General features: G+C 40.7%; 1 protein-coding gene and 2 long non-coding RNA genes across 3 annotated transcripts in view; 2 read left to right on the forward strand and 1 right to left on the reverse strand.

Annotated features, from left to right (window-relative positions):
* Positions 1 to 2,459, forward strand: part of LOC128314786 (zinc finger protein 865-like) — a 13,892-nt gene extending 11,433 nt beyond the window's left edge. The window contains exon 2 of the mRNA XM_053218422.1: positions 62 to 2,459. Within this exon, the coding sequence (XP_053074397.1) occupies positions 62 to 418 (357 nt within the window). The 3' untranslated portion in view covers positions 419 to 2,459. The remainder of the gene's footprint in view (positions 1 to 61) is intronic.
* Positions 1 to 24,956, forward strand: part of LOC113603047 (uncharacterized) — a 43,885-nt gene extending 18,929 nt beyond the window's left edge. Inside the window, exon 2 of the long non-coding RNA XR_003424593.2 lies at positions 22,128 to 24,956. This is a non-coding gene — a long non-coding RNA (uncharacterized LOC113603047). The remainder of the gene's footprint in view (positions 1 to 22,127) is intronic.
* LOC113603048 (uncharacterized) lies at positions 1,012 to 17,261 on the reverse strand. Its single transcript, XR_008296829.1, has 5 exons — positions 15,094 to 17,261; positions 14,396 to 14,485; positions 11,021 to 11,078; positions 10,787 to 10,929; positions 1,012 to 6,602 (listed from the first exon to the last, which is right to left on the reverse strand). It is a non-coding gene; the product is annotated as an uncharacterized LOC113603048 (long non-coding RNA).
* Positions 24,957 to 25,372: the final 416 nt, after the last annotated feature.

Genomic DNA, 25,372 nt, shown 5'->3' on the forward strand with positions numbered 1-25,372 from the left:
TATTCCCTTTCTTTGGGCCAACTTTAAAGGATATTAAGATCTGATTCTCTCTTCATTTTAGGTCCCCTCCCTCATCTCTCCTCAATTAAGAGAAAAAAATCCCCAGAGGTTGGTGCGACGGGAAGAGTACCAGCATCGCTGCTCCCCATTCTCTTTGGGGCTTCGGCCATCTCCACCTCCGCCCCCGCCCCCCCCCCCCCCCCCCGGCCATGTGGATTTCTGTCCAAAGTGCAGGAGCGTTGGATGGACCAAGAACTCTATGGGCAGTAGAGCCGGTCACCAGTCAAACCGGACGGCGCACTCCCAGGCACGAGCCCCGGCCGCTAAGAAGCCCAAGGCCAGCACCTGCAAGCCCGCCTGCGTGGGTGGGCGGCTGCTCCGCGGCTTCCAGCCCCCACCTCTCAGGAGAAGCGCCTGACTCAGGGAACGCCTGCAGGGATGTCCTCTAAACCTCTCCAAGACCCCCAGTGAGGGCACGGAGACCCCAGAGATCCATCTCCTTGGAGCAGAATGGCCTTTTCTGGAAAGGGATCTCAGTGGGCGACAAATAGCCACCATTACGCCCTAAGCCTCCCGCGGGAAAGCTCCGAGTCTGGGCGCTGAGCTTTGGCAGACCCGCGTGCGGCGTCGCGCGGAGGACCGCGCCCACACGCGCTCCCGGAATCGCAGTGAGCTCATTCTCCCCGGTAGGAACGGACATCGTTCCTCTGGCTTTCAATTACTCTCAGCTTACCTGCAGGGAGAGCAGACTTGTATTTTTCCTCCGAAAAACCTCTTACCCTCGATTCCCCCAGATTTCCCCTTACCCCTCAACCGACCTTAGCCCAAAGAAGGGCGAGATAGCGGCTTGATTCTTTGATATGACACGAATAGTTGTTGCATCATGTAACTTCCTGCATCTTGGTTTTAATTTGCCGTGAACCAAACAAAGATATTTGCAATTTTAAAATAAGCACTCGATTTAATAAATGGGAACATTGTGCAGGGAAGACTATGCTCCCCCTCCCCCCCCCCCCCCCAGAAGACGTTATTAGCTCTGACAGCATGCCGCTCAGGTTTGCGGAGAGGATTTTGTAAAGGGATGACAGACAGGAAGGCCAGCAATCATGGGCTCCTTGGGCTGAAGCTTTTTTTTCTTTCTTTCTTTCTTTCTTTCTTTTTTTTTTTTTTTATCAGAATGTTCTGTTCGATGCCATTTATCCTTGATGATAGAAAATTGCGCTGTTGCCAGGACGCTGCTGCTGCCGCTGAAATAGAGGGCAGGAGCCACATTTCCATTTTCCGGCTTGAAAGCTATTCAAATGAATTTGTGGAGAGGTGGGGGGAACGTCTAGCGATAAACAAATGAGAATAAATCGAGTTCCCCTTTCCATTCTTTCCTTTAAATGGGTACTCTTCATTTCCGATATAAAGATTTTTGTTCATCAGTGTTTAGGAATACCTGGGAGATAGTGTGAGCCAACGTATAATTTATTTTGATGTTCTTAAAGTGACTAACCACGTAAACATTTAAAAGGGATGCATGTCTAAACATATATAAAGTATAAGAACTATACATACATAGATCCCGTACATACATACCTTCACACAATTCCAAAATACAATGAAAGATCAACTCTTCAGCAGAGTTTCAATCGAATACAATTTGCAAGCAATGCTGGCTGTTGGTAGTTGCGGACTTCTTGCTAGTTGTGTATATGCAAGGATTGTTAGATGGGATTATTTTTTAAAGCCCTCCCCATATTATATATTTCAGAATGCTATGTAATTTTATTACTCTGTGGGTCTTAACTGATTTAAACACCCTCCCCTCCAAAAAAAAAAACTGATGAAAGTCACCCTTTGTTATGTGCTTCTTTCAAGTTAATTTTCCAAATTTACCTTTAAAGTTTTCTAAGTTAGCAAATACAAGTCAAAAGAGTTGGTAAACCTTACTTGTAACGATGTGAAGAGAGGCTGAAGCCTGCACTTCCCTTCCTTAGAATTTCGATTTTCTGCTGGATTAAAAAGATCACATATTAATAGGAACTTAAGGAATCATGCCCAAAACATGAAGTTTTAAAAATGAGAGCTTAAAAAAATACAACCCATGAGAATACATACATACATATTAGCAATGTCTTGGCAGAAACTGTAAAACTTACAGGGCTCCCACTGCGCTTTAGTAAGTAACTTTTACTAAATTCTAACTCCTATATTTTGCAAAGTCAGACACCGACGGTTAGAAATTTTTCAGCAATATAAAGTCCTTTAAAATACAGCGACTAATTGTACTTGAGTTTTCAGGTGGTCCTTTAAACTTCGGGAAAAAACACCCTGCAATATTTTAAAACTTAACATTTTTAAAATGAATTGTGGGTCTCTAACTACTATCCTTTTTCGCTACAGGATGGTTTCCGAGTGATAGGCCACCGCTGTGCAAACCAGGGCTGCAGAAAGAATAATAGTGTAAAAATAGGGAATGAGAGGGGGAGGGTGGGTGGGCTGATACTGATGTTGGGAGCTTTTCCAACAGAATTTTCGGGCTGAGTCCCTCAGCCAGCCAAGATTCCTAGTTACCGATTCCGGAATAATCCCTGTTCAACGGAAAATTTCCTTGTTAACAAATTAGCATGATAATGAGAAAACAATTATCAACACCGCCAGCTGTAGCTAAATAAAGCAAGGACAGTCCAGTTTGCTAGTGTTTGTTGTGATTAAAACAACTGGAGGTGAGCGTAGCGTGTTTAGGCACTGAGAGAGATTCCTCCTCCCTTATCTTGGCCCTGGGAATTGTATTCCGGACAAAAAGCTTCACCAGCGGGCTGCTTATCCAGTTGAGGCAATTCACCGGGTTCCTTGTTGAATTCCCTCTCCAGGTGGGAGCTCGGGGCAGGCAGCGGGAGTCCGGCGCCGCTAGGACGCAGAAGCGAAAGTTTGAGCTCTCGGGCGGGGCTGCGAGGACTGCAGCAGAGGAGACCCCTGGCCTCGCACTCCTGGCCCTGGAGACAGCCTGACTCCAAGCTCCCCGCCGCTCCGCAGGGGACAGGCGCATTGGACGTTACGCAAAAGGAGGTGGAACCTCCATGGGTGTCAGGGCGGGGATACGCGTGGGAAGGCCCCTGGATCCCCGCCTTTGGGTCCTATCTAGACCTTTATCCCCAGCGTGTCATGAGGTGTCTTCTTCTTGCGCCACTTCTTGGGCTTTGGCCACGTAGCCTCCAGCTGGGTTTGGAGAGACTTGGTGAAAGGGGGAAAAAATGGTCTTCGAGCACTAACCTAAAGGAACTTGGAAGCGCGAACAAGACGAAGGTGCTCGCAGGAAAAACCAGGGCTTAGCTTAGTAGTGAATGGGCTGTTGGAGTTGGGGACTTCTTGTTGTGCGAGTGTCTTTGTGTGGCTAGGCGTGCAGAGTTGCGGAGAAGGTGAGTTTGGGGTGGAATTACGTAAACCAAGAGTGGAGACCGTGGGGTCACATCCCTGACTGAAGAGAACCTCCGCCCCTACCCCCGCAATCCGGTTCTCCCCTGCTGTACCGAGTCCCTAAAAACTGCAGCGCCCTCTTCTAGGTAATGCAGCTGAAATCACAGACAGGTTTGGCAGAGGGGGGCTTTCTCTACCCCTCCAAGAGGTGTATACATTAAGCATTAAAAACGAGAGTGATTTTTCCTTCACCTTCGGAGATCCCAGGAATAGAAGACTGGCCTTTTTTTCTCAAGAAAACAACGAGCACCTCTGAAAGGCTGCAGAAACACTCTTTAGGGGTTCCGGCATCCAGGAATGTGACACGCGGTGGAAATACAAAAGCTCATTTTGATATTTTGGAAGATTTTCCCTTCTTTTAAATCCTCTGCATACATGCCTGGTTGTAACGCGAAAGGACTTTAGTGTGAAAACATGCAGGGTTCCATTCTCTTATTATGTGTACAAGCAGCTGCAAAACATTCCCAATGAGCTAGAAGGTCATTGTGGAGACTTATTAATATGACATTTAGTGCTGGCCTCATCAATTAGCCAAAAGCCTTGCCCCAGAAAATGAGAAAAGAGAAAGCAGAGGTGTTTAAAAATGCAAAGGACTTTAAATTCTGCATTGCTTCCCAAATCCCAAATAACTTTTCATAGTTATCCTTTGGACTGTTCACCCACCACATTCCTATTCTGTTTCCCCTGTGTTCCAGGGCTGCATCTCCACTTATTTCCGAAGTCTCCAGAGCTCTGAGATGTGCAGGGCAAACAGTAAAGAATCACATTAATCCTGCTTTGATCTCCAAAGGGAGATCGTAGCAAAAATGAGGTCACCACACAGATAGGCACTGCTGTGAAAAGGAGCCCCCTCCCCTTTCTCTCTCCCTTTCTTTTTTCTTTCCTTTGTGTGTGTGTGTTTCTATAAGATATCTTTCTTGGCTTCAGGACATCCACTGCTAGTTGGCAAACTGGAAAGTGTCAGTGTGAACTATAACTTTTTATTTAAAAGCTCAAGGATTAAGCATCTTAGATGGAGCCATTTTTTTTGTCTTACAGATCTAGATACTGGAGTGTATGTACTCCTCTTGTCTACCTGGTTATCTACATAAATACATTGGACCACTTTCCAAATGCATGCCCCAAACACAACCTCCACAGGAACTTAATTGCCTGAAAAAAAGTTATTATTTCCTCTGCCTTTCTTTACCCCTGCATCCTGTAGGCATAGAATAAGAGTAGTTAATCTGCTTAGATAATTTAAGACTTAAATATTAGAAGGACTATATTGACAATTTCAAAATTTGAGTCTGAGTGCTTTGGCTAAGCAAAGCTTAGGGGATGACAGATGTGATAAAAGAACTGCCAAAAACTAGACTTTATTAAAACTAAAAAAGTATGATGTTTTTGTGGCTTTGAAAGAAATGATTGTTATAGTGCTCACTCAATCCAAATGTGTCCCTAAACAAACAACTATAGGGTTTTTATTTTATACTACCTGATATTTATACACACAATACAGTATTTCACTCTGCTTGCATATGCACACACACATTCTAGTGCTTTTCAAACCACCTCCCATATATATAAATACAGTTAATCAGTTAGTATAGTTAGTATAGCTGAGCTACGTACGCAACACGAGTGATGTGTACATAATCATAAACATTTGTGCTATGTGCACATCCTTCCCCTCATTTCTCAATTTTTTGTCAGCGCATCAACATCATATAGCAAGAAGCTGCTTATGAAGCTGTAGCTGCTGTCCAGCTTTTTTCAGAACTTGTTGAATGGGAGGAATACCTGCAGATACCTGAATGTGTTTTTAAAAAATGCTATTCTGTTTTACATCATCCCTATTAGAGTTGATTTTCATTTAATCTCGGTGGGCCAGCCTCCATGGCAGCCCAATTCACACTGACACGGAGGCTACCCAAATGCTTCTTCTACACATAGGACAGAGTGCACTAAGCTGCTTTGCATCAAATATGTCCTTTTAAGGTGATTTTAGACAGTCAGTTTGGGAACAGCTTGGAAGGTGGACTACCACGGAAAGAGAGCGATCAGGAAGGAAGAAAGCAAAGAGAGAAAGCAGGTGAAGGAAAAAAAAAAAAACCCTGAGTGATTACTTAGGCTGAGAAACCTTTTGTGGCCATAGATCCTATCCTGTGAATTGCTGAGGTTATTTCAAACTCAGTGTCTGTTCTCACCTTAGTGGCCTCCCTTTTCCTTGATCCATTCCTCTAAATATGCTACCAGTAAGATCAGCTTCTGGAGAATTTGTAGTGGAAACTACCAAAATATTTTTAATAGGATGCTGGGGATATTTTATCGGATATAGATACATAAAGCACAGTGTTAAGCCTCTTAGGAATCCTCATCTTGGTGATATTTAACTGCAGAACGTTATTGTCATGTTCCTATGAGGTGATTTGTGTGTTGTTACTTGTGACTTAACCTGCCTCTACAGTTTATTTTATAAACTAACTTTACACATATTTTCAAGTAAAACATATTTTCTCTCTAGAAAAGCAACAATGTTTGATACTTGTTGGTCCTTAATGATGGAAACAAGCATTACATCTTAATTAGCTTTAGTTTTGCTAAAAATTCTAATTTCTTCAATCTGCTCTTTTCCTTTCACCAGAATCCCAAGGGCCTAGTATGTCGTATGTGTGTAAGGAGAGGAGAGAATAGGCCTCCTTGTCTTTTTAATTAAAGTTTATGCAGCTTGTAGAAAGTAGTAATTTTCTAGAAAATTAGATCATTTTAGATCACTGTAGTTTTACTCTACTATTTTAACCATGGTTCTAAGCAAATCTTGCCCTTTAAAAACCTTCAATTATAAAGAAAGAATACTGAAGAAGTACTCTGAATTTAAATTATTCAGATTTAGCAATCTGACCCTACCTCCATGAGAGTAGTTATAAATGAAGTATTCTACCATGTATGCATGGCATGACAGCCCAAGTTGGTTTCTACACAGCATATCAGAGTGACCGACAGCAGTTCCCATCTCTGCTTGTTGGAAATAGTATTACTCTTACCTCTGTCCTAATTCCAGGGGTTATGATTCACATGCACAAAGGGACTTCTTAAGTCACTGTTCTTTTTCTCAAGTTGGAAGTCAGATTTAACCAGAAAGCAATCAAGGTATTGGACTATAGGATTTAAAACAAAAAAAGATTACTTTAAGTATATTCACCTAAGATTTTTAGAGGTCTCCTATTGCCTATAAAGCAAAGACAAACTCCATTTGGGGTTTGGGGCATTCCTGTGGAGGCTTAGAGCTTAGAGGTGAGGATCTTGGGTTCTCGAGTCAAACTGCTACATAATCTTGAGCAAATTATATTTCTTCTCTGAATCCTCACTTTTCTTTTTGTACAACTGGAATGACAATAGAACTGACTTATTTGGTAATGGTGGAATTAAATGAGATAAATGACTGTAAAATCCTTAGTAAGGTGCTTTGTGAAAAGTACTAGCTAATGCTTACCATTAACATTAATATAATGCTTAACAAGGCCTTTTGGTTTCTCCTTCTGCATCTCTTTCTGCTATTCCCTTATTCTAGAAAGCCCTCCCTGGCTCATTGTGCACGAGGCTATGTTCTCAGCTCTCCAGCTCTGCTCAAGTAATAACCCTCCAAAAGTCTTCTCTGATGCTTGAAATTAGGTGTCTGTCTTTATGACTACATAGCACCCACTGCTTATTTCTTTTATAGTATTTGTAGTTTTGTGGGTTTTTTTGTCATTGTTGCTTTATTAACCTGTGTCTCCCTAAGTAGGCAATAAGCTGTGGTGTAAGTGCCATGTAATATTTATCTTCTGTTTTCAGCGCTTATAACTGAACCTGATGGATAGTAAATACTTAATATATGTATGTTGGATGAATACTCAATCTTTCTGTTTTGTTTGCATTTATAACTAAGTTGTAGTTAGACGGATTCTTCTACATTTAGTTTACTTAGTGTGCCTCAAGGAGAATACTCAAAGAGACCTATCGTTCCCATAAGTAACATTATGAAGAGTTTTGGTTGTGGGCTCTGTAATGAATTGTTGGTGTTTTCAAGACAAAATATCTTCAGCTAACTTCTCAATTTAATTGAAGAGCTCATGAACAAGTTGGCTTTACCTGTGAAATCCTTAGACATTTGACCATACTATTCAATGTATGGCTTTTGTATATTCCTTGGATAGTGATTTAGATTATCTACATGATTATCTACATGAGTGTTCATAGTTAAGTTTCAACTATCACAATATGCTGCACAACTGGCTTCCAATTAATCCAACTGTGCCATTGGTTTAAGGGACATATGTATATGTAAAAGTCATTAACAGAGATTGCATGGATCATAAGTATCTTCAAAAGACCATTTAGGCTTATTTGACTGACATCTTGGGTTCATACAACTCTAGAACAGAAATACAGAGAAACCTTCATTACAGCAGGCTAATTTGAGGGAAGGTCATTATACACCATAATATGTCAGAATTAGAGAATACTGTGTGTAACCTACCATATAGAAAATATTTGCTCAGTTCATGATCTCACAGTTTGTGAGATCGAGCCCAATGTCAGGCTCTGACCTGACAGCATGGAACATGCTTGGGATTCTCTCCCTGTCTCTCTGTACACCACCCCCCTTGCCTATGTGCTCTCTCTCTCTCTCTCTCTCAAAATACATAAATAAACATTAAAAAATATATTAGGAAATATTTACATAATCCAGGGACCAATATTCTGTATCCAAGACCTTATAACTTGGGTCTGCTTTAATGAGTAGGCCAGGATTCTTTGTAATCGTTTCATTAATTGTCAGAAACAGTTATTACTGGAGTGTTTGAAAGCAGTTTGTTTTCTTAAGATTAATCACCCCCTGCAAAGCTCACTTAATTAGATTTATTAACTCTCTCACTTCCACCAAAGGAAAAGTTCAGTCAATTCCCCATCTTGGAATTATCAAATGTTTCAAAGGCTCAGGTCTAAATTAACTAGATTTTCCTGGAACAACCTAATAAATATATGAGTTATGTGATAATAATGATGATTCCTACTGTTTTGTTCATGTAAACCATAATTGATTTTATAATTTTTCTCTCTCCCCCTTGAAAATAAAATGAAGCAATACAAAATTTAAAAATAAATTCATTTCATTGTGAGAACAATAGAATTTCCATTATGATGAAGAAATACTATGCTCTTCAAACTAAAGAACGAAGTAAATATTTTAATTTGATTGCAGGTCGAATGAATGAGTCTCACAGAAACTGCAAGAAAATCTTGGGAAAGGTCATGTGGTCTATTTTCTTGGACTCAGGCAGGGCACTCCTCTGCCATCACAGAGTCAACATTACTCAAAACCTAGTACAGCTCTAACCCTGCACTTACATGTTCCCATGAGGCATTTCATTTCCTGGCTCAGACAAAGGAGGTCAAAGAAAGGAAAGGAATGGAGAAACAGGAATTTGTATTTTGCAACTGGCATAAGACAATACAGAGTATGGGATCCTAAGATTAGGAAACTGTAGATAACTAGTCAGGGAAGTGGTAAAGTTTGCTGTGCAAATGGATCTTTGCATTTCTGCCACCTCTTTTGTGGCACTTCCCATTTATATGTGCCCCACATCTTTCCATGAAGGCTTTGAAGCGGCTTTAATAACTGACATGTAAAACAAAATGGATTATTTTACTCATCTCTCTCTCACTTTAGACTCATGCTATGGAGTTGCTCACAGCAAGATATTTCTGCCAATGGAACTAATCTTTTACTAGTTTTATGATTAACAAAATGACATGCATAATAATCCCTTGCTTTCTTTTTCCTATGTAGATAATATTGGTCCAGGAAAAGACAGCCTTTTTCTTCCCTCTCAATATCAGAATCAATTTTTGTCACATAAATATGGCCTAAATAGTCCATCTATCAACCATATTTAAAAGATATTCAAACAAGAGTCTACAACTTCTCTTGGAAGCCTATTCCTTGTGGTTGCTGAAAGGATAGTGTGAAAACTTTTTATTGTTTTAGATTGGACCTCCCAAGCCTGACTGTGAATTTTTATGCCTGAGTACCTAAAATACTCCAAGAAAAACATAGCTCAAACCACCACATTTTGCTTGCTTTCAGGTTCAAACCCTATAAAACCACCACATTTTGTATGGTTTCCACACCAAACCATAAGCTGGCATGAGATCCCACTAGATGCTCTGTTCAGGTCTAATTGAGATGTTTACCAACCTTGACAACATTTTTGGCTAACTTGTCACTAATTTGGAATGCAGGTGAAGCAAGCTGAGTTCTCAGCAATAATTTCTTCATTTGGATCCCTTTACTTGGCAACCCTACCCCCAACCCCTGCCACCAACTAGAGGCACAGAGCCATTGCATTGTCTTGGGTCAGTCATTATTACTTCCTTTGTGACATTCTACTGATGCTTGCCTTGCCTTGGACCTTAGTCTTCCCTTCAAAACTTAGTTCTGCACTTTGAGGATAATTGGATAAATCCACTTTTGCTAAGGTGCTAATAGATTTAAAAATTCTTAGGGAATGCACAGGGCACTAGATTGTAAGGTCCTTGTGGGCAGGCATGGTCTCTTGCTGGCCATTTAGAGTTGCCAGATCAAATACAAGATTTTTATTTGCTAAATCTGGCAACCCTATGGCCATTGTATTTCCATCTTCTAAAAACCCCTGCACAGCAGGTGCTCAATAAATAATGGTTGACTGACTGAATGAAAGTAGTTGAGGGGTATATATCTTGGAATCTTTTGATTTGCTCCAAATTATATTGCATAGGGAGCTGGCTTACTGTGTAGGCTTGAAGCTGTTTTTATATGATCTTAGGCTTCTGACTTTTTTATGGAAACTGAGGTGTGCCAGTTCCGCATTTTGTGTGACAATTGTTCTAGAAGGGCATCCTTCTTTGGAGGAGCCTGTGGCATAGAAAGGGGTGAGGAAGAGAATACCTGCTGTTAGATCCTAGTTCACTATGACAGAGCAGTCCCATCACTTGAGTTGGGAGGCCTTGAGAGAGAGGGGAAGAGTCTTGCTGTCTTTCTTTCCTCGCCAGATTGGGGATCTCCCTTGGTAATCACAAATATACAAATAGGAGCCTCCTGGGAGTTCACAGGTACGGGGAGGACAAGTAATAATAGTAGTTTGGGCTGACTAGGATATTTTATAAATAGTCCTAATGCTCCCAAAGTCATCATCATGAGGATTCTTAAGGCCTCTGTGGATGGGGGAATACTGTCTCAACATGTTTATTTGATAATTATGTTAAATTATCAATTACATTTATTATTGAAACTGCTGTAAAATCATAAGGGTTCTCTTACTTTAAGAGCGAGGGGCCATTGGATACAAAGGCAGTGTTGACTTTTTCTTCCTTTATTGCATCTACTGTTTCTTCAGGAAGTTTCCAGAATATTCCCAGTACTTTATTATGCTTCTCCTTGGTGTTGGTCAGTCAGTATTTCTCCTAAAAATGTGGTTTGGAAAGTTAAGGAATTAGTGAGTAAAGTTCTTGCTCTTCAGGGACCTCCTGAATATATCAGATATTAGCATGTTACCTATTTATGTAGAGCTGCGACTAAAGCTCATGGCGGGTGTATCTTCCTGTATTAGCTGCTGCTGAAAGACAAGAGAAATACTTTAACTTTGACACAAGTCAACTCTGAGCCAGACTAAGCCTAGAATTCACATTTCCACCTACACATTCCCTCAAGTTCTGCTTCGTGAGTGGATTATCTCTGATGCTTGTTTATCTGATTTCTAGAATCTACTTCTGTCCTCAGGCACATTGTCAGATAGAGGAAAACTATGTGCTGTCTGGCTACTGAATTCTGTCCCTCTAACAAAACAAGGTCGAAATGACTTAAAATCTCATCCAGGAAGAGTGCTCTCAAAGGTGTAGAATTTTGGTTTCCTACGCTTGATCATTAAAAATGTGGGTTTTGCAAATGAACAAACAAACAAAAGCAGAAACAGACCCATAAATACAGAGAACAAACTGGTGTTTGTCAGAGGGGAGGAGGTAGGAGATGGGCAAAATGGGCAAAGGGTAGTGGGGACACAGGCTTCCAGTTATGGAATGAGTAAGTCAGGGGGATGAAAGGCACAGCATAGGGAATATAGTCAATGTAATGTAATTGCGTTGTATGGTGACAGATGGTAATTATACTTGTGGTGAGTACAGCATCACATACAGAACTATGGAATCACTATGTTGTATACCTGAAACTAATGTAACATTTTGTGTCAACCATAGCTCAATAATAAAAAGAAATAACAATAAAAAGAAAATGATGGGACATTTTAAAAAACTGTGGGTGTTGGAGTCAAATCTACCTGGCATGGAATCTTGGATCGGGCTCTTCAGTGGCTTGAATCAAGTTCTCTACTCTTCTAAATTCTAGTTTCCTGGTATGGAAAGGAGAGATAATTATAGTATCTACTGCATAGGATTATTAGAATTAAATGATCTATTACATGGAGAGTCTAGCCCATACATAGCAAGCGCTCAACAAATGACAGCCATTATTGTTCAGAGTCTGGAACAGAAGATTTTCTTTTTAAACAGAATCTCATAATGTTTCTGTTCAACAAACACACCTGTGTGGCCTGGATTCTGGTTGTGGGCCATGATAGAAACTGTGGCAGTAATGTCCCTGCACCTGGTTGGCCACATTCCTGGCTCCTCCCCTGAATGTCCAGCTTCTGGTTTAACTGGAAGTTAGGATGCAGGGCCGGGACACCCTTGCACCCTGTTTCATAGCCACAACTAGAGCCCAGCAGGAAGGTGGGTGAGTGCTGGTGCCAACCCCAATTGCTTCTGAAATTGCTGGCTGCTTCTCTGTATCTAACTTTTACGGGTTGGGTGTTTTGGGGACAGTACATTCCCAGTGCTGTAGAGGAGGTGGCTGAGCCCACTGCCTGAGGCTGTGCTGGGCTTCTGGCCCTGCCCCCAAACTTCCAAGTGCTCTTCTGGCTCAACCAGAAGTTCAGGTGTGGGGTGGCCTGGGAGAGTGGGTGGGGTGCAGTGGAAAATACTTGAGCAATGAATCTAGAGGCCCTGGGGAAGTGTTTTTGGTTTTGTTTTGGTTTTTGGTTTTTGGCTTCTAAGTGGGATTTTACTTTATGCCATTTGTCCCTTCTACTTCTTCTGGGCTTCCCAAGGGTTTCCATCCCACCAGGAGTGTAAAGGCCACTGCAGGTGAGTTGTGAAAAGAGAGATTAGAAGAAGAAGGAAAAAGTTGAGATGGTTCCTCCCTTTAGCAGAGTCTCTTCTGGCATCTCTTGACGTTGTCTCTCTTCCTAGCATTTTTGATCTTTTTAGTCTTTCTAGAATGGTCGTTCACTTCTGGTTGTCCACAGAAATAGAACTTGAGGTTAAAACACTGAGAGAACCTCACAATTCTTCTTTTTTCATCTTTGTTCACCTTTCCCATCCTATCTTCCATTCTCTTTAGTATTCTTCTTTCTTAGAAAATAGGTCCAGGGAGCTTTTCAGAAGAACAGCGGGAAAAAACAAACAAAACAAAACAGAGGGAAACTAGGCAATACAGTAAGGAAGATGGAGAGGAGGAGGAAGGGGGGGCGGTGACCCCCTCAATTCCAAGTTAACAGGAAATGGTCCTGAGTTAATACAGAGCTGGCAAGGCTTCCTGTCTTACTTAAACTACAGAAAGGAATTGGCTGAAATTTGATAAAATTGTAAAGGAAAATCCGAGGGGGAAAACCCTCCACAAGAGTAGCGATGATATTAAACCACTCAACATGTTAAGGAAGTCTGGCTATACGCCTGCAGATGACCTATCCAGATAGACTAAGAGGATTACATTATCTCTTGATATTGGACTGTATGTGTATGTGTGTGTGCGTGTGTGTGAGTGTGTGTGTGTGTGTGTGGTGATAGCTACATGTATTTTAAATATGAGGTAAGAATTACCTATAAGCTTGTTAGAATGGGCTTTATTTTTTATTAAGCATAAATTTAGTTCACATTTATTCGTTTGTTTATTTATTTACCAGCATATTCAAAACACACAACAATTCTGGTAGCATCAGAGCAAAATAAAAAGATGACTCCTCTATTCATGGAAGACTTAAATTAAATAGGAAGCCACCAAAATATGATAAAGCTAACTAACTTTAATCATAATGAGTGTACGGGGAATATGGAAAGGTAATAAAAAGAGTACAAACTTCCAGCTGTAAGACTAGTGAGATCTGAGGATCTAATGTATAACATGGTGATGGTAGTTGATAACACTGTATTGTATAATTAAGCATATAAATTATCACCAAAAAAGAAGATCAATATGTGAAGTGATGGATGTGTTAATTAACTAGGTCAGGGATCCTTTCACAATATACAAATCACCATGATGTATACTGTAAATATCTTACAATTTTGCTTTGTCATTTATATGTCAATAAAGTTAAAAAACTATTAAGAAGAGTAAATGTTTTCCTTTCACAGGATTATATTACTGATATGGATTTGTATAATAAACTTTCTAAATGCTACTGCAATGGTAAAAGACCCTGCTTGGAAAGAATCCTAGATGTCTCATTTCCCCAGCAGAAGGGCAGCAGCTCATAGCCAGGAAGTGGCCACGTTTACCTTTGTGCCTCTCATGCTGGGACAGGGCTGGGCACATATCAGTGTTTCTTGAGCTAAACCAAACTGGGGGAGAATAGTGAAGGGGAAATTCTGAGGAAAAATGATTTAATTGTTTGCTTATTTTAGCATCCTTATTGTCTGGGTGGTAATTGGATTTAGAAACCCACTCCCATTTTTCTCCTGACATTGAACTCCCAGAATATTCTAATTAAAACAACTTTTTTTTTGGTCCCCATTTATTGAGCACTTCTTATGTGTGAGGCTTTTAAATATCCTGGGTGCTCAGTCCTCATCACAGGTGATACCATTTAACACTTACACAGGCCAGAGATGTGGGGATCCTGACTGTTGTACACAGCATCCTGCTCATTGCCAGGACTCAATACAACTTAAACAATAGCAGCAACAGCTGTGAGAAGAATCCAAGGACCAATTTGTTGGAATAAAGCAGAACAAGACTTTACCATATGGTAGATATATCTCAGATGGGTTTATTAGATGTAGGATGATTTTTCTTGTAGCCTAAGGGCTTTCTGGAGGGAACCTGAAATCTTTTCACTATGCCCACATCATTGCCAGATGTGGATATAGTGAAATAGACCTTATTCTGTGTGTGTGTGTGTGTGTGTGTTTGTGCACGTGCACATATGTGCGTGTGCAAAAGTAGCAAATTCTGATTCCCATAACAAGTTTCAGTTATCTCACTTTCACTTTCTTATGCAAAAATTTCTTCTTGAGCCTTTCAAATGTGCAGCAGGACTCTGTCCCTGCTCCATCAGAATATGTTATGGGTCATAATCATGTTCACCAAAATGTAAAACTAGAGGCAGTAAAAGAATGATAAAACATGGCAATTTCATAAAGGGCTTTGTTAGTCTTGTATTCTAACAGGATGTATTGGAGTGCTCCACCAAAAGTTAAAAATTCATCGTGATTACTGATACCATTAATCAGAATTTGCCATGTGAACAGCTCAGAGCTCTGTTGTATTAAGCTGTCATGTGGTTGCAATCATACCTTTCTAACTGCCATCAGAGGTAACTGTCAGCAACACCATGTCTTCTCTCCAGTCTATTGCGGCTCCAGGTCCCCAGGGTTCCATCCTGAGTCCAAGGTGATTTGTACGGTACGCTAATGACCCACTGATTGTCTGCACAAAAGCGTAATTGTACACTGTTCAGGCAACACTGTGATTCTACACAAAAGCAAAGGACTGTCTGGTGTCAAAATAATACCATAGTCTAACTTTGATAAAGGTTTTTTAACTGACTACAAGGTACTATTTGGTGCTAAAGCATGTGGCAGAAATAATGTTTATTCAAATAACTAACAAGTTGCCAGCAGGGGGAAATTTCAGGAGTGTGTGTGTGTGTGTGTGTGTGTGTGTGTGTGTGTGTGCAGGATGCTGTTTGATAGCTGTTTCTGTTCAGATTTTTGTTCTAATTTTGAAAGGTATAGAAACTAGCAAATATCTTTGTTTCAGTTAGATATTTATTCATGGCACTGATTATCAATGTACATCTTAAATAAGATGTCACTGAAGGGTTTTCCTACTAGGTAATGAAAATGTGTGGTGAACACTATCTTGATCTATTTTCCTCTTTGTCTTTTGGCCTACCTCTCTGATTTGCCTCAGTGAGCAGGTGAAGCCATCAATACTCTTCCATGGGTGTGACTGCCCCCGTGTCTCCCCTCTAAACCTGAGGACAGAGGAGAGAACCTGTCCAGTGATGGAACAATTGAAAGTCACTGAAACCCCTATCCTGCTCCTCTTTTCCCTGACCCCATGCTCTGCTAGCTGAAGTCTGGCCAGTTTGTGTGTGTGAAATGGGCTGGTTCTTCCCTACAGGGACTTGTCACTAAGTCATTTATCTGTTTAGTGATAGAGGAGAATTCCTGCTGAGACTCTGACCCGATTCCAAAGCTTGATTCCAAGACTTGACTTGTTTCATTTCTTCATTCATTTGTTTATGCTTTCACACATTTGGTGATAGTTTTAAACCTGTTGTTATATACCAAACACTATGCTAACCAGGATGATAATGATGAATAAGATTTGGCCTCAGGTCTCAATCCCCTTGTTGTCCTATAGGAGTCAACTGGCTATTACCAAATGCTTAAGAGACTACCAAGCATCCCTTGTCAGCTCAGTTCTGAAAGGATTTAAAGAGAATGTGAATTGCAACATGTTGGCAAAATGAAAGGTTCTCCATGGGACTGTATGCATATTTAGGGCAAGAAGCAAGTCTTGTCCTTGGAGTTATTTATGGCTCTGAGTGCAGGAAGGACATAGAGCACATGTTCTATAAATGTTGATTTTTTTTGAATTTTTGAATTGGAATCAAATTTTGGAATTTGGAAAAGAATCTTTAGCAATGGACAGTAAATTGAAGACGCCAAGAGTAGGGGCTTTGGGGTCAGCTATGAGTTTGGCCTCTACTGATACAGCTTCACTTAGTAGTCAGTAATGGCCTTTGTCCCATCAAATTTATTTGTCCATTTCAGAATCTTTGTGTTTAAAACTTATGATATGTCAGTGTATGTGCTAGGTGTTGTACATTCAAGAGTGAACAAAATGGAAACAGGATCTTTCCTCATGTAGCTCCCAGTAGAGGGGGTATGGGGATCTCAGAACAGATTAAGAGGATTCCAATAAGGTGTGTTAAGTTTCATGAGAAAGGAGTCCTACTGTTACCAAGGAGTCAGCCTTGGTGACTACAAATGGGAGGGGTTGGAGGTCAGGCAGACAAGTTCTCCAGCACATAGGGACAATGTGCCGAGCCCTGGAGGCAAGAATGGTCAAGGTGCATTCCAATACTTAAATATATCCAGATATATCCAGAGCCATTGAATTTTCACCTGCAAGGAGAGGAGCTTGAGATGAAGCTAGGGAGGTGAATGGGGCCAGACCTTGCATGACCTTGTAGGGAGTGCTAAGTAGTCTGGACTCCATCGAAGACCAAAAGGAATTTATTGAAGGGATTTGAACAGGCAGCGCTACAGTGAAATTTGTATTTTTGAACTATTGCTTGGGCTACATATTGGATGAAGGATGGAGGAGGTGAGAGATATACCAGTTAGGAAGGCTTTTGCATAAATCCAGGTGGGAGATGGCCCATAGTGAGTGTGGTATTGTGGAAAATGCATAAGTTTGAGAATCCAGTAAGACCTGGCTCTAAAACTTAACTAGCTTTGTGACTGTTAGCAAGTAATTATTATTTTATATAACCCCCACACTTTATTCTGCAAAACAGAGTAACTTTGCCTATTCCCAAATGGAATACTGTAACCAACCTGCCAGATATTACATGACACACACTTAAATGCTAGCCCCTTCTTGTGCCTAACAGTAATAGCCCTCCTTCCTCCTTGCTTGTATTTCTTCTCCTTTGATGTACAACTTTGTGCTTTAAAATCTTTTTAATGTTTACTTATTTTTGACAGAGAGAGAGAGAGAGAGAGAGAGACAGAGAGAGAGAGAGTGTGTGTGCAGGAGGGGCAGAGAGAGAGGGAGACACAGAATCTGAAGCAGGCTCCAGGCTCTGAGCTGTCAGCACAGCTGACAAACCGCGAGATCATGACCTGAGCCAAAGTCAGACACTTAACCTACTGAGACACCCAGGTGCCCCTACAACTTTGTGCTTTTAAATAGGATATTTTGTTACTGTTGTTGGTCCTTTTTATTCCTGGACCATGTATATGGGGAAGAGCCCTCTTTTCTCTTTCTGCCTTTGTGACTACTACAGTTCTCCCAGAGCGTTCTGGGCCATCACAAGGTTACCTCTGAAGTTGCTTCTGTGGAACACTTCATTCTGTTCTGTGTGATGTTACAACCAATGAAAACCAAGCTTAGTAAAGATGAAAATCTTTGCTCCTTTCACTTTTGGAACTTTCTGGTAACTGTATTCTCCTCCTCATACCCTTGGAATGCAGCTTTGGTATTATCTTTGGCTGTCCTTGGGGCTGCTTCTTAAGCACTTGTGGAGAGACAACTTTGTATTTTTTACAGAATAGACCTTATTTTCACTCGGAGAATATTCCAAAATCCTGTCATATTTTCCTTTCTGACATCTCTAAAACTCATCTTTTCCCACTGGTCTCTAATAGCTAAAATCCTTTCCCATATTTTGGACCTCTTTTTCTTCTACTCCTTATAAGTCCCTCCATTGTGGTCTCTATTCTTGAGTTCTGTCTCTGTTAAAGCAATCTCTTTGGTACCTTCATTACAACATCTTTTTAAAATGCTCTCCCCAGTTTCTCTCCTCTGCATTAAATCTGGACTTCAGGGACTTTCACTGTCTTCACTGCCTGATTAGTTTTTCCCTGCTGGTTTCTTATATTTCTTCTTAATTTCTTAATACCTGACCTCTTTATATGTGTTCTTTTTATTTTACTCATTCACTTTTTGTTTTCTTAGGCAGTTTTCAAGCTGTCTCCTCCCTAGCCAAGGACATTTTCTTTCCTTTTTATATGCCAAACTCAGCCTCAAACAAGTCGTATCCTGAAACCCCTTTCTTATTTTTCTCATAACATTCTTCCTTATTTGCTAATGCCTCCCTCTTCATGATGATGGTCTTTTCTTTATCAGGTGATGCTGCTGCTATTTAATAGAGTGTATGTATACACTGTTTTGATATAAGCAGATCTATTACTTATTAAAGAAGGTCTCTGTTATTAATTGACTTAAGTCCATTCTCTCACTTCCATTACCACTGCTTGTTTGAGGTTGACAATTGTAGTTACCTCCCATTCAGTCTCACTGCCTCAGCTATCTCTCCCAGCTCCTCTATCCTTAATATCGTTCTCAGAATGTCTTTCTGATCTGGTGCATTTCTCTTCTAAAACAAAACAAAACAAAACAAAACAAAAAACAAAACAAAACAAAACAAAACAAAACAAAACAAAACAAACAAAGCTTCTGGCTTTCCCTGGCTTGTGGAATGAGATTTATCTTCCTTAGGTGTGCTTCAAAAATCTTCACACTGTGGCCCGTCCTCACCATTCCAGGTTCACCCTGTCACTTTTTGACCCCAAATCCCAAATTCCAGTCACATGGAACAGCTTAAGGATGTTTGCAATACAATTTACTATATATAGAGGCTGAGAGCGGACTGCTACATACCAAATTTAAGCTGCAGAATTCTTTGCCATTTTTTTAAAAAGTCAAAACATTTCATGTAAAAACCTGTCTTTCTGGTTTCTCTCAGAAAATATGGCAATACTGCATCATATACATACCTGGCAACAGAAGGGTGGAATTGAATGGTGGCCGCCCCTTTAGACGAAACAGGCTTTTCTCCAATTTGCCAGTTTCTGCCACTGTGTTTTGTATCCTCAATGTTGAGGCAAAGGGGCACTTGCCATCTGCCCCATTGCTCTTGTGCTTTGTCTTGCCTGACAGTATTAAGACACTGTCGTTCCGCATCTCTCCACATAAATAACAGATGGGTGGATGCTATTTTGTATTTCGAGAAACATATGGGACCTACTTTACTCTTTCATCCTTGTGGCCCCTGTAGGCATCTGAATTTGGCTCTAGGACCAAGTGCCTTGCAGTAGGGTCTGGCTCCATCACTTGCTAGCTGTGTAGCTTCAGGCAACTGACTTAAGCATTCTCACTTTCACCTTAATAGTGTGTACCTCACAGCTTTTTTGTGAAGATTATGTGAGATAATCTATGTAGAGAATTTAGTAGAAAAATTGGAACATGGAAAGAATTAATAATTCTTAGCTATATCATGATCACTATTATTATTATTATTCTGTTTTCCCAAAATCGAATAGTGGGAATATTAGAATCATGAGGGACATGATTTTGGACAGATTCTTTTGGTGCCTACTTAGCCACACCTTTCTAGCTATCAGTTTTGTCACTTACTGGCTATGGGCCTGGTCAAGTTGTTTAACCTTAGTGTACCTCCATTTTATCATCTGTAAAATGTTAACAATAACAGTATAATAATAGTATCCACTTCTTTGGTTATGATGTATCATTTGAGATAACCACATACAGTGTATCACAGCTGTCTGCCAAATAAGAAGCATGCAGTAGACCTAGCTGTGATAATAATCAGGTGCCCAGGCCTCTGTTGCCCAGGGGAAGTCACCCAATAGTTGTGAGGACCCAGAGAGCCAGGTGATCCACCTGCCTGTGATATATGGTGCCCACAGGTCTACATGGGTTTTTCAAAAATGGAAATATAATTTGCATACCATAAAATTCATTCTCTCAAAATGTATAATTGAGATTGCACAAAGTTGCAAAATCATCACAACTAATTCCAGAAAGTTTTCATCATCCCCCAGAAGAAACCCCATACCCTTTAGCTGTCATTCCTCAAACCTACCCCCCAGCCCTTGGCAACCACTGATGTGCTTCATTTCCATGGATTTGCTGGTGTTTGTCTTCCGGGCTCTGACTTGTGCCCCAATTGTCAAGAACTGTTAGATATTTTGGCTTGAGAGGATGTCCCCAGGGCAGTGATAACAAAGCATAGGGGTGATTCCAACACCTCACAGATCAGGTTCTCCCTAGATTCCTCAGGGAATCTGCCAACATTCCGGTGTCTCCCCCTGACCCACTGAACCAGACCGTTGTCCAGGAAGGGGAAATTACTATTCAGAAAGTACCCAAATACCGCTCAAGAATTGGTTGGAAGAACATGATCCTCCCATCTAGAGCAAGGACAATGTGTTGTGCTCATGAAGACTTACTTGGGCTGGGCTGTGAGCTGGGATTTAAGAGATTTAGGCTCAGTCTTGGCCCTACCTTTCGGTCAGTCCCTATGTGACACTGGATAAGCCACTCACTTTTCACTTTGTTTCTTTGTGAAGGGAGGGATTTGGACCAGGGCAGATACCTGGGAGGCAGACATGATCACTGGTATCTGTAGGAAGCTTTCTGTAGGTTAGACATCAGTTCTAAAAAATCCTCTTTATGTGCTCTGAGGACAGCACTGCTTTCTCAGTCTGGGCTTAACAGCTGTTCAGATTGTTTGTAATGTGGAGGCAACGTTGCTGAAGCCGACTGTTTGTGGAGTTTTGGTGGTTGGTGTGGAGCAGTGTTGAGATTCAACAAGAAGCATGGGAAGCCCCTCCGCTTTGCTTGCTCACTTGTCCCCTCTCTATTCTTCCCATATTCCAGTAATGAAGATTGCAGGTAATTTTAAATTGCAAATAGCCCACAGGAATGCTAAAGCCACCAGTTGTTAATAGTCTAGTGTGAAATACTCAAATCTAACAATTGGAAGACCTTTGGTTTAACCAGTCTTTGTCATATTAAAGACATTTGAGTGGGTAGATGATGGCACGTGCACACTGGGTTCCTGGAGCCCCAGGACAGGGACAGAGTGATGCAGCAAGGGAGGGAATGGAAGCCAAAGACAGTTACTGACATGGCAGTTTTGCTCAGTCCCTGAGTGGCGGCACTGTAATACATCTGCTTTAGCTTTGGGCAGAGATGCCCTAAACTAGTCATGCTTCATCTAGATCATCTTTGGGTGAGGTTTTTATCATTCTGTCTTACTTTGTTAATGACTCTGAGAATCAGTCATTTTGGTTTCCAGGAACAGACTAAGACTTGGGCGACTGTGCTTCTAACTTTTCATAGTATCTTAAATCCATTTGTCCCAAATATTATCATTTATCTCTCACTTAGGTCACAGAACCACAACTCCATTCAGGTCAGCTCTGTGAAACACTGGGAAGAAACAGCAGCTGTTTCTGGATTCCGGTGGCTATCTTTCCTTTTTTTCTTACTATGTCCCTCCCAAGCCCCCTCATTCTACACCCTTTCTGCATGCAGATTCACTTGCATTTAATTTCAATTATAATTTTTCCTCTTTCTTTGATAAAGCAAAATAAATGAAGGAATAGAGAATCCTTAGGCATACTTTGTGTGTCCCTGTAGTCTCTGCTCATTGTTTGGAAACCACAGACTTCATCTAGATGCCAATGAATCCATCACCGGGGTTTGTTTAAGCCATGTATTTACCAAGATCTTCCCCTGAGCAGTGGCTTAACTTTTTAATCTTTGATTTATAATTTTACAGTTGCTGAGACAGAAGGAAAACCCACTTCTTTGGAGGAGCATGACCTTTTCCTATATTGCTTCTCACTGGACTTCCTGAATCCTGGCCCCAGACACCATCATCAAGAAGACCTTATGGATGTGCTACCTATCCCCTGAGAGAAGAGGAACATCAACGGCAGTTTCTAAAGAGATTGCCTTCTTCATTTCAAGTAATGGCTGCAATCAGGGTCAGATTAAAGACAGACCAGCTGGACAACTGCTTGGAGGACCAACCTACGAGGGCACTAAAATGTCCATAGTATGCTAACACGTACTTTATATTTCCATGGAAATATAAAGAGAGGAAAATGATACTAGCACTAATTTTAGGGAGAAGCCTGTCCTCTAGTAAAGATCTGGCAAGTAGTAGTTTGATGGAAACACTAATTTATTAGCCTACATGTCTCTGCACTCTAGGGCTTGAAAGTGAAAACATAATCAGAGACTATCTTCCAGTTCTAGGATGTTAGCCCTTATTATATCTTCCTTCACCTGGAGGTAAATGTTAACTAACACATTTAACTAACATAGATCAAATCAAATAGAGCTTGAACTCCCTGCCTATGGGCTGGTTGATTGGACTCTGTGTTGAGTTAATTAGATCAATGGAGACACTGGGTGGAGTTGAGATCTTTAAAAATATTTGGCTGAAGGGTGATATTACTGGGTATTTGTAGATGAGGACATCAACAAACATTCTTAGAATCATGAAATATGGAACCGGTGGTCACATTAAAAATTTCAGCTAGTAGTTAAGTACTTATTGGACACCAGAGACTTAGGTATAAGATAGACATGGTTCCTACATCAAGGAGCTCACATTCTAGATTTCTCTTGGATATGAAGAGCAGTGGCCATAGCAAACAACTGAACACAAAGGTATTCTTGAGTCCAGGATTCCATTTAACATATTAATTCCTATTGCCTTAATCAAGCCTAGTGAGCATACATTTATAAGACTTACCAGTCTGCACTCTATAAATGCTCTGTGAACCTGCCTAGATTGTTTCCCTAGCAAGCTGCGTAAAGTCCCATGGTGCCAGAGGAAGGGGGTATGGTTAGTTAGAGATTCTGGGGAGAGAGATATCAAGTGACATGGGTCAGGAAAAATGAAGAGATAGAATTTGGGAAGCAACTATTGCTTCTGTTTCATGTGGGGAAACTGTAGTGTGAAAAATGCTAGGCTGGGAACTTTGAGACCTAGATCTTTATTCTAATACAAACAAGCTGTGTGACTGTGGGCAGTCCACTTGGGGGCTTCTTGGGCCATCCAAGACCCCTTCCAGCTCTAAAAATGTTAACATCAGGCCCCAGTCTACTGGACAACTGGCAAATTTCTAACTCAGCTGTTCTTAAGCTGTTAGGTTAGTAGATCTGCAACAGTCACTTGATTGATTGATTTTTGGAGGACTTTTTATCAACCTTACAAGATACAATAAATCTGCTTCTCCCCTTAGGAGTTGAGCAGGTTCTAGAAACACACCCTGTAGAGCTCAGAGAGGCTTCATTCCTTCCTTTACCCTTTATTCTCCTTCCTTTACCCTTTATTCTATCTGTGCCTCTCTCCCTCTCCTTTCCTTCATCACACTTCCTTTGAGCATATACCACATGAAATGTACCAGGTGTGTGCTAGGTTTGGAGATACAAGCTAAACTTGACATTTCCCCACACTCCCACACTCCTTTCACAGGAGAGGGTACAAAACCCTCCTTGCTTTCATCTGCTGGTGTTTCTTTTAGTGAGAATCAGCCATGTCCCAGGGGAGTGTGCTGGCGGTACTGCTGGGGTAATGAGCTCTGGGCAGATGTCCCATTCTGCTCAAGCAGTTTTGAGGTGCCTTGACATATGCCCCTAGGCAATCACTTAAACCCAGGGTCCAGAAAAAAAGGAAGAGACAATCATTTACTTCTTGGGATAAATCTGTAAAGGGACAGTCCTCTATACAGTGATGGCCACTGTCTGTCATACCTCTTGCAACCCTCTCTGCCCAGGTGGGGAGAATGTAGGTGATTACTGCCTAAACTTAAAAAAAAATACCTCTTTAATAGATAGACATCTTTCATTATACTGTGCTTTATATTTCATTATGACCAGTGGCCTTTTTAAATATATATATTTTATATTTTTCAAGATCAGATGGCTGATAGGACTTAGAAGAGAAACAAAGAGCTTGGTAACTCACATAAGTGGAAAGTTGACCATGGAATAATCGACAGCATATTCAAATATCTTAGTGAGTGCTAGAGGAGCTGCAGCAGAAAAGGAAACATTCTGTCAACCATCTCATATTTCCAAATATCTGGATACTGGCCATTGTGAAGACAAAAACTACAGATGATGCATCTTTCCAACTCTCATCTGCATGGTCTGAAGTCTTGTAGCTCCAGCTGTTGACTCTAAGCCAATTTACATTTGTTTTCTTTAGCCCTCTTAAGAGAAAATAAAAATCTTATTTTTCCAAGCAATTAAAACTTCTGCTTCAGCTAGAATGAAAGAATTAGGAGTTATTTCTCCTTGTGTATAATTGCATGTTTCATTTTTGTTGTTTAATGATTGACAGAAAACTGATAAACTGAGACATCTTTGAATCAGGTTGAATGTACTCTCTTGGTGGCTCCATTGCTAATTTGTTTGACTATTTCACAGCATATTTTGCTCTGTAATGGAAAGGTTTATTAAATATGAGGGGCGCAAAGCTGTCTGAATACTAATGAACTTATTTGCCAAAATTTAAATGTTCCTTCTTATTAGGAAATGCCTGTCTCACTTAACAGGATCCAAATTGAATAATGAAGAAAATTAAACTATATTGTATCCTCAAGAGACATTGTGTGTGAACTGTAACAGAATAGTGATGGGGGAAAGGGATCACTTTTTAGAAAAAAGAGTAGATAATTTGGATCGTGTAAGAAAGGATAACTCAGGGGTTCTTGGGTGGCTCAGTTGGTTAAGTGTCCAACTTTGGTTCAGGTCATGATCTCATGGTTCATGGGTTCGAGCCCTGCGTCAGTCTCTGTGCTGACAGCTCAGAGCCTGGAGCCTGTTTCAGATTCTGTGTCTCCCTCTCCCTCTGCCCCTTCCCCACTCATGCTTTCTCTCTCCCTCTTTCAAAAGTAAATAAAAACATTAAAAAAATAAAAAATTTAAAAATAAATAAAAAAAGGATTAACTCAGAGAAATCCAACTTTTCTTTGAAAGAAATATACTCACAGAAATTTAATGAGC

The sequence above is a fragment of the Acinonyx jubatus genome, chromosome A2 (genome assembly GCF_027475565.1).
Source record: "Acinonyx jubatus isolate Ajub_Pintada_27869175 chromosome A2, VMU_Ajub_asm_v1.0, whole genome shotgun sequence".
Taxonomy (NCBI): domain Eukaryota; kingdom Metazoa; phylum Chordata; class Mammalia; order Carnivora; family Felidae; genus Acinonyx; species Acinonyx jubatus.